The 14,727-nt window shown below is 39.9% G+C and overlaps 1 protein-coding gene across 1 annotated transcript; it reads left to right on the top strand.

The window, feature by feature from the left end:
• Nucleotides 1–7,147: 7,147 nt before the first annotated feature.
• On the top strand, nucleotides 7,148–8,252 carry LOC114148686 (trace amine-associated receptor 13c-like). Its single transcript, XM_028024124.1, has 2 exons — nucleotides 7,148–7,335; nucleotides 7,439–8,252. Exons 1-2 carry the CDS (start codon nucleotides 7,163–7,165, stop codon nucleotides 8,250–8,252), a joined length of 987 nt encoding a protein of 328 aa, XP_027879925.1. The 5' UTR covers nucleotides 7,148–7,162.
• Nucleotides 8,253–14,727: the final 6,475 nt, after the last annotated feature.

Raw genomic sequence — 14,727 nt, 5'->3', positions numbered from 1 at the left:
GGAAGTCGTGGACGTTTTGAAGCAATCTGATTGGCTGACAAAGGTTTTAGCTTTGTGTTGCACTGCCCCCTATGGGTTTGGTCAATTTAAAACAACGGTCGGGAGCGTACTTCTGCGGGTTTGCTTGGATAGAAATTATTCCGAAACTGATGTGTACAAAATAATTTTTTTAAACAATGTGGCAGAGATATTTGCTTTCAACAAGACCCGACTATGTGTTTACAAGACCTTAAACGCATCTCTTCCTCAGCACACCTAAATTACATGGTTGGCTGGTAAGAAGAATGACTGATGATGAGGCAATTCAGCGGTTTGATACAGGTGTGCTGGAGCAGGTATGCATCCTGCAGCTGCTTCTGTCAGACTGTGTGTTTGGCTAGTGACAGACACATTCTTGGCTATTTTTGCCGTTTTAATCCAAATAAGTGATTTATAGCCACAATCAGAAGTAATCGTGCCTTAATCATGTTTCATGAGGAAAGTGACAAAGAGCAAAGATGGATGCTTGTGAACCGGCACAGAAAGAACCAAGCAAAACCCAACCGAAACTATGGGTCGTCCAGAGGGAACACCAGACCGTCAATGGACGACCAGACTGTACATCACTCGATAAGGAGGAAGAAATACTATGGGCATCACAATAAGGGATTCCAAAGTGATGAATGGAGCAACTACCGGGTTGGGGTTTGATTGCTCATCACTGAATTGTAAAGCTAAATGTGAATTTTGTTGTATGAATGCAAGTTAAGTCTGAAGTCTTTTTTTAAAGCCTAATTCAAAGTCCTAAGTTTCTAATGACTGAAATAAACTTTTTATCAAAACATCAGGTCCCATATAAATCTGCATTGCTGTAGGTTAGATTCCCTGTAGTGTAGCTCTGTCCTTAGGCCTTAACTTACAATAGGAATATTTATTGTTGAATTCTTTGTTATATTTTGATTATGTCATTTCAATTGTCCCACAGCTTAAGTTTGAGTTATTTTATTTACCTCTTTAGAAATTGACATTTATGCTCTAAGAATTGTAGAGATTAAACTCTGTTAATGTTGAATCTCTGCATCAGTGCTTTCTTTGTCTATGTTGATACTAATTTCATATTGTCCACTCCTTTAATAAAATTTAATTCAATAAAAATTTTTTTTTGATAAATCCCAAACAGAAATGTTAACATTGGGAAACCATTTGTTCAATTGTAAACTGAATATATTCAAATGCAACAATGAAAGACAAAATGTAGTAAAATAAATGAATGAAGTGAATGGAGTGCTTTTATTTTCAAAAGAACCAAACAGAAGATGCTTTTATTCTTTATTTTCAGCCATTAGTGTCTCTGTCACAGGAGGAAACACCAAACTTCTCTGGCCTCTGAACACCAGCAAGTTTAACCAGTCAGCAGTTCTGTACAGGCTGCCGCATTCGTGTTTTTCTGTGCCACAAACTGCTGAAATAGAACTTTTGTATTGGTCTGAACTTCACACAAGAAGCACACAAAAATATACAAACCATCATTCCAAACAACATTTGAGACATTAAATGGTTTTTTCCTGCCTCAGAGCTTCTTTAACGCAGCAGCTCACAACTCACATCATCTCCAGGCAAACAGTCGGCATATTATAAGCAGGATATTGTTACTGCCTACCTAAATAAAATGCAGCAATCCCTCAGACTGAGCATGAATGTAGCGACAGTGGAGAGGATGATTCCCTTAGAACAGGAAGAAACCTCCAACTGAGCGTGGCCCGGTGCCAGTGACCGTCTGTCATAACCGACTGGGGTTTCAAGATATAACAAACCTACAGAAACAGAAAAATGTAATACTTTTAAATTACTATTACAAACCATTGTTGTATTTTGCAGGCCTGGCAAAGGAATTTCCCCTCGGTGGATGGGAATGCCACGTAGGCACAGTGGCACCACAGAGAACAATGACTGCACTCAATCTGAAACGACAATGCACAGATAATTCCACTGCAGTCGTGAATTTGGTTTAAGGGGAAACTAACTGAGGTAAACATAATAAGGCATCACTGTTCAGCTTGGCCAGCATAGGTTTCTTGAGGCATCTGAATTAACAGTCCTGCTCATTATGATTTACCCACTCAGTCTCCCCATCTCTCCACACAATAGCGAAAGGCCATCTGCAAACAGAAGCGTCAGAGGAAGGGCCTAGCTATACATTACAAGTACACATCAACTGCAGTAGTTCAATTTTGCAATCCCCTCTGATTGCTGAGCGTATCTTGCAATCCTCGTGTAAGCTAAGGATTTGTAAAAGTTAGATGTGAGCCTTGCTGGGCTACAATGTAGAACAACGCCTGGCCTCACGGTGCAGACAAGAACGCCACATGACGTCCCATCCTGCCGCCTTCGGTGGGAGACTGTGGAACATCTCCACTTCCCAATAGCCAGGCAGTCATTGCCAACACATTGTGGGTCAACAAGGTCATTAACAAACACACATCCAGTTGGTTTGGATACTTGCTTCCCCCCCCCGACCTTTCACAGATCCCTGTCATATTGTGATCATAAAATATGTCCAAGATTAAGGCCCTATGCATAAAGTTATGCATTGATTACCTTGCAAAATTCAAGTATTCTTTAAAACACCTCAACAATCCAACAGGTCTACCAACAAAGTGAAACAGGTGTTGTCATAATGTGCCTCTGACTTTTAAACCTTCAAAATGCTGAGCTGTATGAGAAACCAGTGATCGAAGTTCTTAGTGCCGAACTGAGACCTACAGGAAGGTCAGTGGTGTCCAGTTTACTCAGAAGACCGGCAGCAAAACTAGTGTTTCCCCTCGGGTTTCAAACCAACAAACTGTGGCGCTTCCTGGAAAGGGTGAGGCCAGGCATTTTGGATCGCATGAAAGAATCAAAGCAAAATCCAGGTTTGTTTTTGATGAGGGAATAGCACTATAAAATGATATAAAGCTCAAAAGCTGATTTTACAAAACACCGAACTCAGCAAACCATTTTGAATCAGGCAGAGGAAAGTTTTGTGAAGTCCCACAAATACAATTGTGTCCTCATCAAGAAACTGTAACAAATTAATTTTCAAAATGGAGGTTCAACCCAAAAATCAAAGATTGTAAATGATGAATATGTAGGTCAAAGTAGAAAAAACACATAAGATGATCTTGTATTGTAGCACACATATATTACATGACAGCTACAAACTTTAACTTCGCGAACAATTCAGAACAAGCAACTTGAGTTGTGGTTATTAAAACTAAACTGTTGTGCTTTCCTAATGAGCAATCAACATTAACCTTCATTGCCATAGGTCCATGTCTATCAACAGAAGTTAACTTGAAAATAACTTTAAAAACATATCAAAATTAGCCTTTGGCCATTAATGACTCCATAACACACACACGCACACACACAACTCCGATGAGATTAACAATGTTTCTCTGTAAACACATGTTTTGTAGCCAATTACTTGTTCCTAATGGCTTCTCGCTGAGCCTCATTAGACGGGCTTGTTCACACCTCTAGGCATTAGTCATATGACCTCCAAGGCGCCGCTGCAATCAAAGGTGTTAACATGTTTCAGGAAACACAACATGATGCAGTCAGCACACATGATGCAATCTCTTCACTAAGTTCTATGTTATGACTTTTAAGTTTTCTGACTTCTGGCATCTCATCAATTAAATATGATCAATTCTTTTCACAGGAGATACGCCAGAAAATCATCATTTAACATTTTTTTCTGAAAAAGTTGTGATATTTTAGTCTCTCAGCCCACTGGTACAACTCTAGCTGTTAAACCAGTACAAAACAAAAACTCAGACATTTGTCCACAACACTGCCAGATATGTTTTTAAACGCATCTTGCATAAAAGAGACTGCACAGTGGTGCAGTTGGTAGCACTGTTGCCTCGCAGAAAGAAGGTCCTGGGTTCAATTCCCGGGGTCTTTCACTAAATTCTCCTTAGTGTGAAAGATGCGGTCAGGGAGACGGATGGCCGCTATGTAGCCATTTGTCACCCTCTGCATTACGCCACCAGGATCACTTTGGGAAGAGTCAAGTGTTGTATCGGTCTGTGTTGGCTTGGTGCAGGTTTGTATTTACATGAGGGATGAGCTGATTCATTGCCCTGCGACAGACTGGCGACCTGTCCAGGGTGTACCCCGCCTCCCGCCTGGAACGTAGCTGGAGATAGGCACCAGCAACCCTCCCGACCCCATTAGGGACAAGGGTGCACAGAAAATGGATGGATGGATGGATGGATGAGCTGATTCAACCAGGCAGGAAAAAATCCTGCTTCGTTCGTGATGAGCTACGTGACCGTCGACCTCGTTCTGAATTTCATATTTCCAGTTTCGATTATCGTGTTCTTGTACGTGAGAGCGTCCGTGGACGAACACGTTCATGTGTTGGAACATGAACGTGTTCATGTTAGGTTATTCATGTTATTCACAAATATAAATATTCATCACTGCTTGAAACCACGTTCATGGTTTCAAGCAGTCCTCTAAATGTTGCCAATCGTCTTCCCTGAAAACAAATTGTCAAAATATTACAATTCATATGAGTCGTGCTGATGATGAATGTCCCGCCAAAATATCAACTTACTCTGATGTTCTGTCATTAACTTTCACCAATAAAATTTGTTTGGGAACAGATTTGACTGAACTCAAAGTAGAGGTTTTTCATATGTAGGCTCAGGTTTCTGTGAACATGCTGCCTTGGCTGGTTTATTTTTTTCAGTTTTGGTGTCAAAATGCACCGTATTTGTTCTCTTCTTCCTTTGTTTCTAACAAATTATGGGTAAAGGTGAAAGCGATTAGATACAGACCATTTCGATTACAGTGAACCCTCGCTATAACCTTTCACGGCCTTGCTGTTTCGCGGAGTTTTTTGTCCATAACAGCGCAATGTGTTATGGGTCCTGATTGGCTAAACAGTCTCCGTGCTTCTTCTTCTACCGCGTTGCGGTATTTAAATATACGTAATACAGCTTGGCAAATTTTGGCAAATATTTTTGCCCAGAAGAAAAAGAGCGACAACAACTACAGATAACTATGTTCTTCTCTCGAGAAAAAAAAACACACCTGCACCACAGGCTTCAGGAGAAAAAGCCACTAGAGAGCGGAGTCAGGCCGCAGCGTCACAGTCAGAGGAAAAATGAAATACGCGAGTCACAGTTTGTCCTACTGTACTTCCTATTGATGACTAAAATGATTATTTTACTGTAGTTATTTGTAAGAAAGCGTTCTATTTGTTAAAACAAAATGCTTAGGCTTAAAAGCAGTTTTTGTTCTTTGGTTTCAATGTAGAGCGGTCTGTAGTTGTGCTGCAGAGTCCGATTGGCCAGATGGTTCTGTCATAATGCGAGGTTTCTAGGACTCTTAAGGCAAGCAACAACTACAGACACCCAAACAGCTTTAACAGATTTATTTAGTAACTGAATGTGCTGGAGAGTGTGTGGAGGAGCGTCGATCTGCGGCAGCAGGGAGGAACCGGAAGATGCCAAGCGTAACTTCCTTCTTCACAAAATGTAAACAAAAGTGAAGTGGCATCAGATTTTTGTGGTTGTAGGATTTCTCTTCTGTCTTTGGTAAAAGACCATGAGCCATTTCTCCTGCTAGCATTAGACTCTCATGCTTGTTTTGGTTGTATGTACCCAGAATGTCCTGCACTACAGTCAGCTTCCTGCCTTTGGAGCGGTTTCTGGTCCGTTTGACGTTCACATACACCAGAGTTCCTTCTATTCAAACTGGGTTCTAGGCGGACCGGAGTTTGCTGTTTTGATCCTCAGGGCTCACTGTCCTTCCAGTTTTAAAACAGCTGTATTTTCCGCACTATAAGGCGCACCTAAAACCCTTCAATTTTCTCAAAAGCCGACAGTGCTCCTTAAAATCCGGTTTGCCTTATATATGGACCAATATTGAGCCACAACAGGTCTCGCAACTATGGTAAGCAGCCGCCGACTTCATTTTCCCCCGTAGAAGAAGAAGCGTGCGGTGCACGCTGGGTTTTGTGTTGTCTTTATTATACTTTGTGCAAATGTTATTTATTTCACTTCAGTTTAGTTTCGTGAGGGAATATCTGCTGTTCAGGAATCATTTTTGGCTTAAAACCTTTTATAATTGTATTGCTATGAATGGCTTTGTATGATATTTATCAACATTGTCATGTTGAGATCAATTTGTCGAACCCACATGCGCAGAACACACTCTGGAGACGGGTAAAGGTTATGGTGATTTATTAAATACAGTGCAAACAGGTATGTACAAGGTGGTCCGGAACTGGTGCTCGTCTGTGTGGTTCTGGATCTTTGCCGGTGAGCTCGTCTGAGCACGGAGAGGTGAACCGCCAGGATCCGGAGCTGCAGGCTGGAACGAGGGCGTGAGTTTCTCTAGAGGGCGGACAGGTGAATGGAGGGAGATCTCAGACAGGTGCCGGAAGGGATCCGCTTGACCAGGGATCTGCCGCCGACAGAACTGAGGGCTGGTCTCAGGGACGAGGCCACCAACGGGTAGACTCCGCAGGGTCTCGAGGATCTTAGGTAATCTGACCTGGTTCGTAGAAGTTTGAAGAAACTCAGGGCTTCACGGAACGACAATCTAGGAAAGGCAGCACAAAAGGAGGTTACTCGGAGAACAGGTGGTCGGAGGTGAGCTACAATGATATTACCATCACAGGCTAACACTCTGGCACTGGAGTGTCGGCGGCTAAGTCCTGATAAACCCCTCCAAACAATGGTAAGTGGCAGCAGGTGTGCAGCTCCAGGTTCACGCCCTCCAGAAGCTCCCAGGATGCCCCTTGGTGGAGAAACTAGAGACCCCCCAACCAGCCTTCCCCGGATCCTAACAAACATATTGTTAATAATTAATAAAAATACATTTGAAACCTTCTAATTTCCCTCCATCTGGTTAAGAAACTCCTGCTGTGTTTGACTTCTGATTGCAGATTCGGGAAACGGCTAAAGTACAATTTCACCTAATCTTTCAGAACCCTTAGGACGTTTTTAGCTTATAGCATGAACAAAAGATGTAAATTATGACCTAATAAAGAAGAGAAATGCATGTAATTATGTGGGGAAGAGGAAGCAGAAATTCCCCAGAAAGATAAAGCAACAGAGGAGGGAGGACAGGAAAACATTTGCTACAGGACAGGATCAGATCAGAGAGCTGCAGCCGTCTGAGGATGGAGATCCAAGACAGAACTGATCTCTGTTTCCCACATCTCCTCAACAGCTCCTGCAGGAAGCCCACACTTCACTGGTCTGAAGCCGTTCTCCTGAACTCTGTGCTGCTCTTCATCTCACTGATCACTGTAGTGCTCAACCTCCTCATCATCATCTCAGTCTCACACTTCAGGCAAACAGCAGCTTCTCAGTTCAACCTACAGATTAAGTTTTAAGAATGCTGGGCCATATTTATATGATAATTGATGTTCAATTGTGATTTTGTCTCCTTCCAGGCAGCTCCACACTCCTACAAACATCCTCCTCGTCTCTCTGGGTGTTTCAGACTTTTTTGTTGGTCTCCTGCTGATGCCTTTTGAAATCTACAAATTTACATTCTGCTGGGTTCTTGGAGACGCCATGTGTGTTTTGTGTTGTTTTTTGATTAATACCATCCTGGTTGTTTCGATCTGGAACATTGTCCTGATATCAGTCGACCGCTACGTAGCCATTTGTTACCCTCTGCATTACCCCACCAGAATCTCGTTGACAAGACTCAAATATTGTGTTTGTCTGTGTTGGTTCTGTGCTTCTTCCTGCAGCTTATTCTATTCAAAGGATGAGCTGATTCAGCCTGGCAGGAGTAAATCCTGCATTGGAGAATGTATATATTATTTAAGCTATGCTGCAGGAATAATTGATCTAATTTCTAATTTCATACTTCCAGTAACAACCATCATAGTTCTGTATTTGAGAGTATTTGTGGTGGCTGTGTCTCAGGCTCGTGCCATGCGCTCTCACATTACAGTCGCCTCGTTTCATTCAGCGACATCAGGAACAAAGAGATCAGAGTTAAAAGCAGCCAGGACTCTGGGGGTTCTAGTTGTTGTATATCTAATGTGTTACTGTCCATATTACTGCTACTCTTTAGTTGGGATTAGTTTAACTAATACCCCTTATGCATTTTCTATGTTTTTCCTCTGCTATGTTAACTCTTGTCTGAACCCTGTGATCTACGCCCTGTTCTACCCCTGGTTCAGAAAAGCTGTTAAAGTCATTGTTACTCTACAGATTCTGCAGCCTGGCTCACATGAGGCCAACATACTGTGAAAACACTGAAGACTGACAAACAACAGATAACAAATATTTTTTTTTGTAAATTAAAAAAAAATATTTTGACATCAGATAACCCCTTGTAACATAACCACTATGTTAATTTTTTTCTGAATAATTATATTAAAAAGTAAATGTATCAAACTGTCTTGTAGAACAGTTGCAGTGATTTCATTGTTAAAAATCATTCTGAATATCCACTGTTTATGACTGAGTTGGGTGAAACATCATGCGGTTTTCAGGTGTGTGTGAAATTGGTGATTGAAAAAGAGGAGGGTGCGTCGGCGCGCAGCGGCGCAACCGGAGAGGAAGACGCTCACCGTTAGATCTGTGCAGCGGGATTTTGTCTTTATCGATCGTTTAAAACTAGTAAAAATCAAAGAATAGACATAAAACAGCGATCAATGTTCGCCCCAGTGCCGCAGATCGTATAATAGGAACTGGTTCGGAGTTTGCACCCAGGAAAGGCCGCCGGTGCGAGAAGACGCCACCGAGGGGAAAGAAAGACTCTCCCGGTGAGATATGGACTTTACTTTTCTTTTTGGGGAGTTTTGGTGGTACCACTCTTTTTTCTTATCTTTTTTGGGGTTTTTTTGACGTTTGGGATTTTCATTTTTGATCAGGACTTTGGATTACAATGGGGAAATATTTCTAGGACTTTGTTTTTTTGAGGATATGGAACTCCTTTGTGGACATTAATCTTTTTGAAAAAAGAACGGGAAAATTTTGGACATTTATTTATTTAGATTTTTTTGGCTGATACAAACTGAGTGATTTAAGTCTAACATAATTATTTTTTGAGGGATTTCTGGGTTATTGATCTATTTATCAAGATAACTATCTTCATTTCTTGGTATTGTAATTCTTTTTGAATAAATAATTGATGCTAAAAGTCAAGAAATTTCTTATTGAGTGGTTGGGTATTTATTTATTTATCAAATTAATGGTCTATCATATTTTACATGATTTTCTGGTGCTGATCCCCCTTGAGTGTATTATGAGTTCTGCTTTAAGTCAAGCTGAATTTTACACCCTGAAGAACAATACTACTGATGTACATTTGAAGTAACAACTTTGGAGTTGGAGAAAATTACAATTGATATATTATCCACAAATATACAATTGAATAAAATAATTTTCTTTTTTACAAAATTTGTTTCCTACCTTTTTTATGCCTCAAGAAAATAAAAGAGGATTTTAAAAAATCCTGACACAAAGGATCATATTCAAGCATGAAAGGGTTAACACATTAACCTTGGATTTGCTATGTTGTATCTGTAACATAAACCATTTAAACATGTGAAGTCTCACTTTAGGCCTCATCTGATCATCCATATCTATTTCTGTGACCATTGACACTTTAAAGGGCCACATCACTCAAACTATAGGATAACAGTTATGTGTCTAAAAAGGATTTTATCTGTCAAGTCAAATCAGTTTTTATTTCCACAGTGCCAAATTACATCAGTGTGAAAAAATGTTAAATATTTCATTTTATTAGGTAGTCAAGCTATAATATTTTAATGTTTAATAGGTAGTTTCATTAGTAGGTTTTCCACAAATGGCCCTTTTATGATCTTGATTTGCCATATTTTTTCATGTTAGACATAATTAAGAAAATAAAACCACAATATAATATATTCCAAGTACAATGTTTCTAACACTCCTGGTTTCTTTCAATTCTAATGTTTAACTTAAATAAAGCTGAACAAGACTTTAACAGCTGCTTCCAGTCTAACACATAGATAAAAGTTTTAACATAATTACAGGGATTGAGGGAAATAGGAAGGATAAGAGCCTTCCTATCAATAGTCAAATATTGGATTTTACTTTTTACATTTCACACAATACAACATGAATTATGCAGTGTTTTACTCCTGGTTCAGAATATCACCTGAATCTACTTTTTTATTACTTATTTTAAGTTGTTAAATGGGAGATGCCACTGTCCTAGACTTAAATTTACTGATTGATTTAAAAGTGATTTCATCTATCTATCTATCTATCTATCTATCTATCTATCTAGTAATGTGATGAGTACTAAGCGCTGTCATATCAGCCATGTTAGAGAGACCTAATAAGCACCCTTCTGTCAAAATTTAATCTGAGATTGATTGATGAGTGATTAATGACCCGTGACTAATTGATTTCCATTTCCGGTCACATTATGCCCCCCTGCATAATGTGGGGGGCATAACATCTGAACTCACTCCCCTGTTTTAAATGTTGATGTCAATGTGTTCTGTTTGTGTTTCGTGGCACAATAATGGCTGTACAGGTTGAACAGTCTTGGCCTTTTTCTCACAGAGGAGTTTTAGATTTAAATAAAAGGATTAACTGTGGTAACTGGTGCAGACCTGCTTTACAACCACGGCAAAACACATACATTTTGAATATTTCAGTAACAGTGATAGTGTAATTTATTTTGAAATAAATGAAACTGTCCAGGATAGTTTTCTGCAACTATAAGTTCCCAGGTTCTATCCACACTTTTTGACTGCAAGAAAAGAAAATTCTCTATTAATATATTTGTTAATATATTAATATATGATATTATTAAGCATCAAGCTTAATAATGATGTTTCCTTTAGATTCAATCTCAGAAGATTCAGACATTGTCTTAGAATCGGAATTTATAAGCGGTAAGTTTGTTTTCACCATACCTTGTAAAACTTGTAAAATAATTTAAAATATTATTTACTTACAGATCTTGCCAATAATCAGGAGACACACCAGAACCATACAGGATTAGACAATACAAACGGTAATTTTTTTATTTTTAGTACCTCTGTAACCAGTTGTAAAAGTGAGAAAATAAACCTTTACTCTAATTTTTTACAGATATCCAGGAGAATCGCAGAGAGAACCATTTGTCTCTGAATAAAAAAAAAGACGCTGAAGCCATCAGATCATCATCACAGTTGGTGAATGCAGCTCCGACACCATCCGGGTCCGGTTCCGTACAGACAGGAGTACAGAGTAAGTTTTTTTTTTTTAATAATAGCCTATCTGAACCAATCAGGAATTTTTTTTGTGCTTTTTTTTAAAATTAACGTATTTATTTATTTATTTTACAGGCTTTAACCCGTAATAAGGACGCTGTAATCATCATTTCTTCCGACTCTGAGGATGATATGGTCCTTGACTTCCCTTCAGGACAGGCTGTTGACTCGAACCAGGTTTACAACATTACCCCAAAAGCAGAACCAAGGCCAGACACAGAACAGGTACCAGGACCAGAACCGGAACTGCTACCTGAGAGGGCTACTGAGTCTCTCCACCTAGGTGAGTTTTATTATTTGTTTTGGATAAATAATTCCTTTTTATTACACATGCACTATTAGTGTGTATTTATTTCCCCCCATACTACTAAAAAAAAGTGCAGAGTAGTACTACTTTCAGAAAGGGTGGTTCCCAAAAAACATAGTCTTGTCCTGATTCCCCAGTAGTGCTTGCAAACAAGGCTGTGTGTGTGTGTGGATGTGTGTGTGTTGGTATATGTGATTTAGCAGGACATTTTGGGTACATGTGATCTAGCAGGACATTTTGGGTACATGTGATCTAGCAGGACATTTTGGGTACATGTGATTTAGCAGGACATTTTGGAAAACGGTGTCTGTCTAATGATGCAAAAAAAGTATCCCTCTAATTCACCAAAACCCATATAGGTGTGTGTGTGTGGGTGCGTGATCTCTCCACACCATAGTATAACTCGAAATATGTTTTCAAATGCTTTTCAGTAAAAAATTGTTTAGAATTAAAGCAGCCTTACCTTACTGATTGTAATCAATTATGATAAATCATGTTAATTATATTTCACAGCTTCCAGCACCAAAGAAATACGGAGTTGTTTTACTCGATGGACTGATTACAGGTATATTATTTGAATTTATCTAGTCAAATCGCATCTCATAACTCTTAGAAGTTTATTCCCGATTATTTATTTATTACAGAATCTTTTCCGCTTCTGGAGAGACGTCCTGCTTGCAGACAAGGACGAGCTTTGAATCGCTACCAAGAAAAAGTTAAAATCCTGCTACAAGCCAGCAAAACAGTGTTGCATAATATTTCCTCTGATGCAAAGGGGATTGTGAAATGATTCGTGTATGATTTGTCTCTTATAACTCAGTAAAGAATGGAAGACCAAGAAGCTAGAGTTGAATTATCGCAGTCAGATTATTCTCAACAAATTGCTAACACCATTCAGGTTCTGCAAATACTTGCATTAGCATTGGATACTGAGGAAAATAACCTTTCACAGAGCCCTGCTCTTAGCCCTGCTAGATCACCTGTTTTAAACCCAGCTGAAGTCTCAGACTATTTCAGACAAATTAATGATGCACTTCATGGTTTAAATAACTGTATATCTCCACAAAACTCACCCATTGCCTCATTTGTGTTGGATGAAGCTTTTGATAATACAGAATCACACTCCGGGTTACCATCTCAAACAGTTTCTGCAACAGTCGATGAAGCACAGCAACATGGAGGTAATCTAGACCAGTGGTCCCCAACCACCGGTACCGGTCCGCGGACCAATTGGTACCAGGCCGCGCAAGAAATAATGAACTACTTCCGGATCATTATGAAAATCCTAAACCGGATTTTACCGGTTACGTCTTGCGCGTCAAAATTGAGGCAACTTGAGGGGCGTGCTGTGGTGGCGCAGGGGGTTAGCACACCCCACATTTGGAGGCCTTAGTCCTCGACGCGGACGTCGCGGGTTCGACTCCCGGTCCCGACGACCTTTACCGCATGTCTTCCCCCCTCTCCTCACCCTCCTTCCTGTCTGCCTACTGTACAAAAAAATACGAGCCACTAGCGCCGCAAAAGCTCTTCGGAGGAAAAAACAAACAAAAAAATAAAAAATTGAGGCAACTTGCAGCAGAATGAGTGACAAAACAACATCGGAGTACAGTGAACCCTCGCTATTTCGGAGTTCACCTTTCACGGTCTCGCTGCTTTGTGGATTTGCATCGTGCATGGTGTTCTGCATTCTGATTGGCTAAACAGTCTCTCCGCTTCTTCTCTACCTGTGTGTCAACAACGTTGCGGTTTAATATGTACACGTATGTAAAACAGCTTGTCATATTTAACATAATCGATGGTGGCATGTCGGTTTATAAGAATCTTTTTGCCCAGAAGAAAAAAGAGCGACAACAACAACCGATAACTATGTTCTTCTCTCGAAAAAAACACACCTGCACCGCGGGCTTTAGAAGAAAAAAAAAGTGCTACAGAGCGGAGTCAGGATGAAGCGGCTTAGTCAGAAGTGCAGTGAAATACACGTGAGTCACTATTTGTGCTACTGTACTTTGTTTTTTTGGTTTTTTTATAATAATTTTTTATTTTCTCCCTTTCTAATTCAATGACTCAGGTCGCGGTGGGGCGGCGCTGATCTCCGCAATTCGGGCACGGAAATCCGCTTTCAGTTCATATTAAAATTATTATTTTACAGTACAGTAGTTATTTGTAAAAAGAAAAAAAAAGTTTACACAGTACTTTTTATTTGTTAAACAAATGTTTGGGCCTGTAAAGAAGTTTTGTTCTTTGGTTTCAATGTATTATGGAATATTTCATTGTATAATAATTGTAAAAATATAAACCTTCCTACTTTGCGGATTTTGCCTATCACGGGTTCTTTTTGGAACGTAACCACCGCAAAAAATGATACTTACGACGCCCACCCCCCGGTCCGCAGAAAAATTGCGAAGGGCTGTAAAAAGGTTGGGGACCGCTGATCTCGACCAAAGTCAGAGGATGGAACGTCGGCGTTTCAATAACATTGAAATAAGGAGATCGTTATCAATCCCGCCTCCAACGCATGCTATACATGATCTTGCCGAATTCTACACCGCAGTTATGAATGTTTTAATTGATCTGGCTAATGCTGCAAGATTATTTGCTGTGCGTAATGATGCTGTACAGTTAGAATTAGTGTGGGATAATATTTCTCACCACATAACTGTCTCTGTTACTGATAATGATGCAATCCTGCCTGCATTTGAGGAATTCTTAGATGAGGTGGTTCAATCTAATGCTCGTGGCTTTGATAGTTATTTAATGCTTAACTCTATGGTGCAGCTAGGTATCAAGCCTTTTGTAATCATGCAAGGAGGAAAAGTGCTTTGTTTTACAGACCCTGATTACAAATTGAAATTTATCGATAGCCTGTCATTTCTGACTATGAAACTGAGTGCCATGCCGAAAGCACTGGGGTTCTGTGACCGCTCCAAAGGACATTTCCATCACAATTTTTCGTCTGAACAGCATCTCAAATATGTGGGTGTGTTTCCTCCTTTAGATTGTTACGGCGTCAAACTTATGAATCCTGATGAGCGGCAGAAAATTACTGATTGGTACAGAGAAGCATCCAAAGGCATATTCGACTTTGAGAAAGAATCCCTCCATTATTGTAAAAATTATGTGGACATTCTTTTTCAAGGTTGTGTTAAATTCAGAGAGGAGTTCT

Source organism: Xiphophorus couchianus, chromosome 7 (genome assembly GCF_001444195.1).
Source record: "Xiphophorus couchianus chromosome 7, X_couchianus-1.0, whole genome shotgun sequence".
Lineage (NCBI taxonomy): Eukaryota > Metazoa > Chordata > Actinopteri > Cyprinodontiformes > Poeciliidae > Xiphophorus > Xiphophorus couchianus.
The sequence above is the reverse complement of the archived record's forward strand: the minus strand, read 5'-3'. Positions and strand labels throughout refer to the sequence as shown.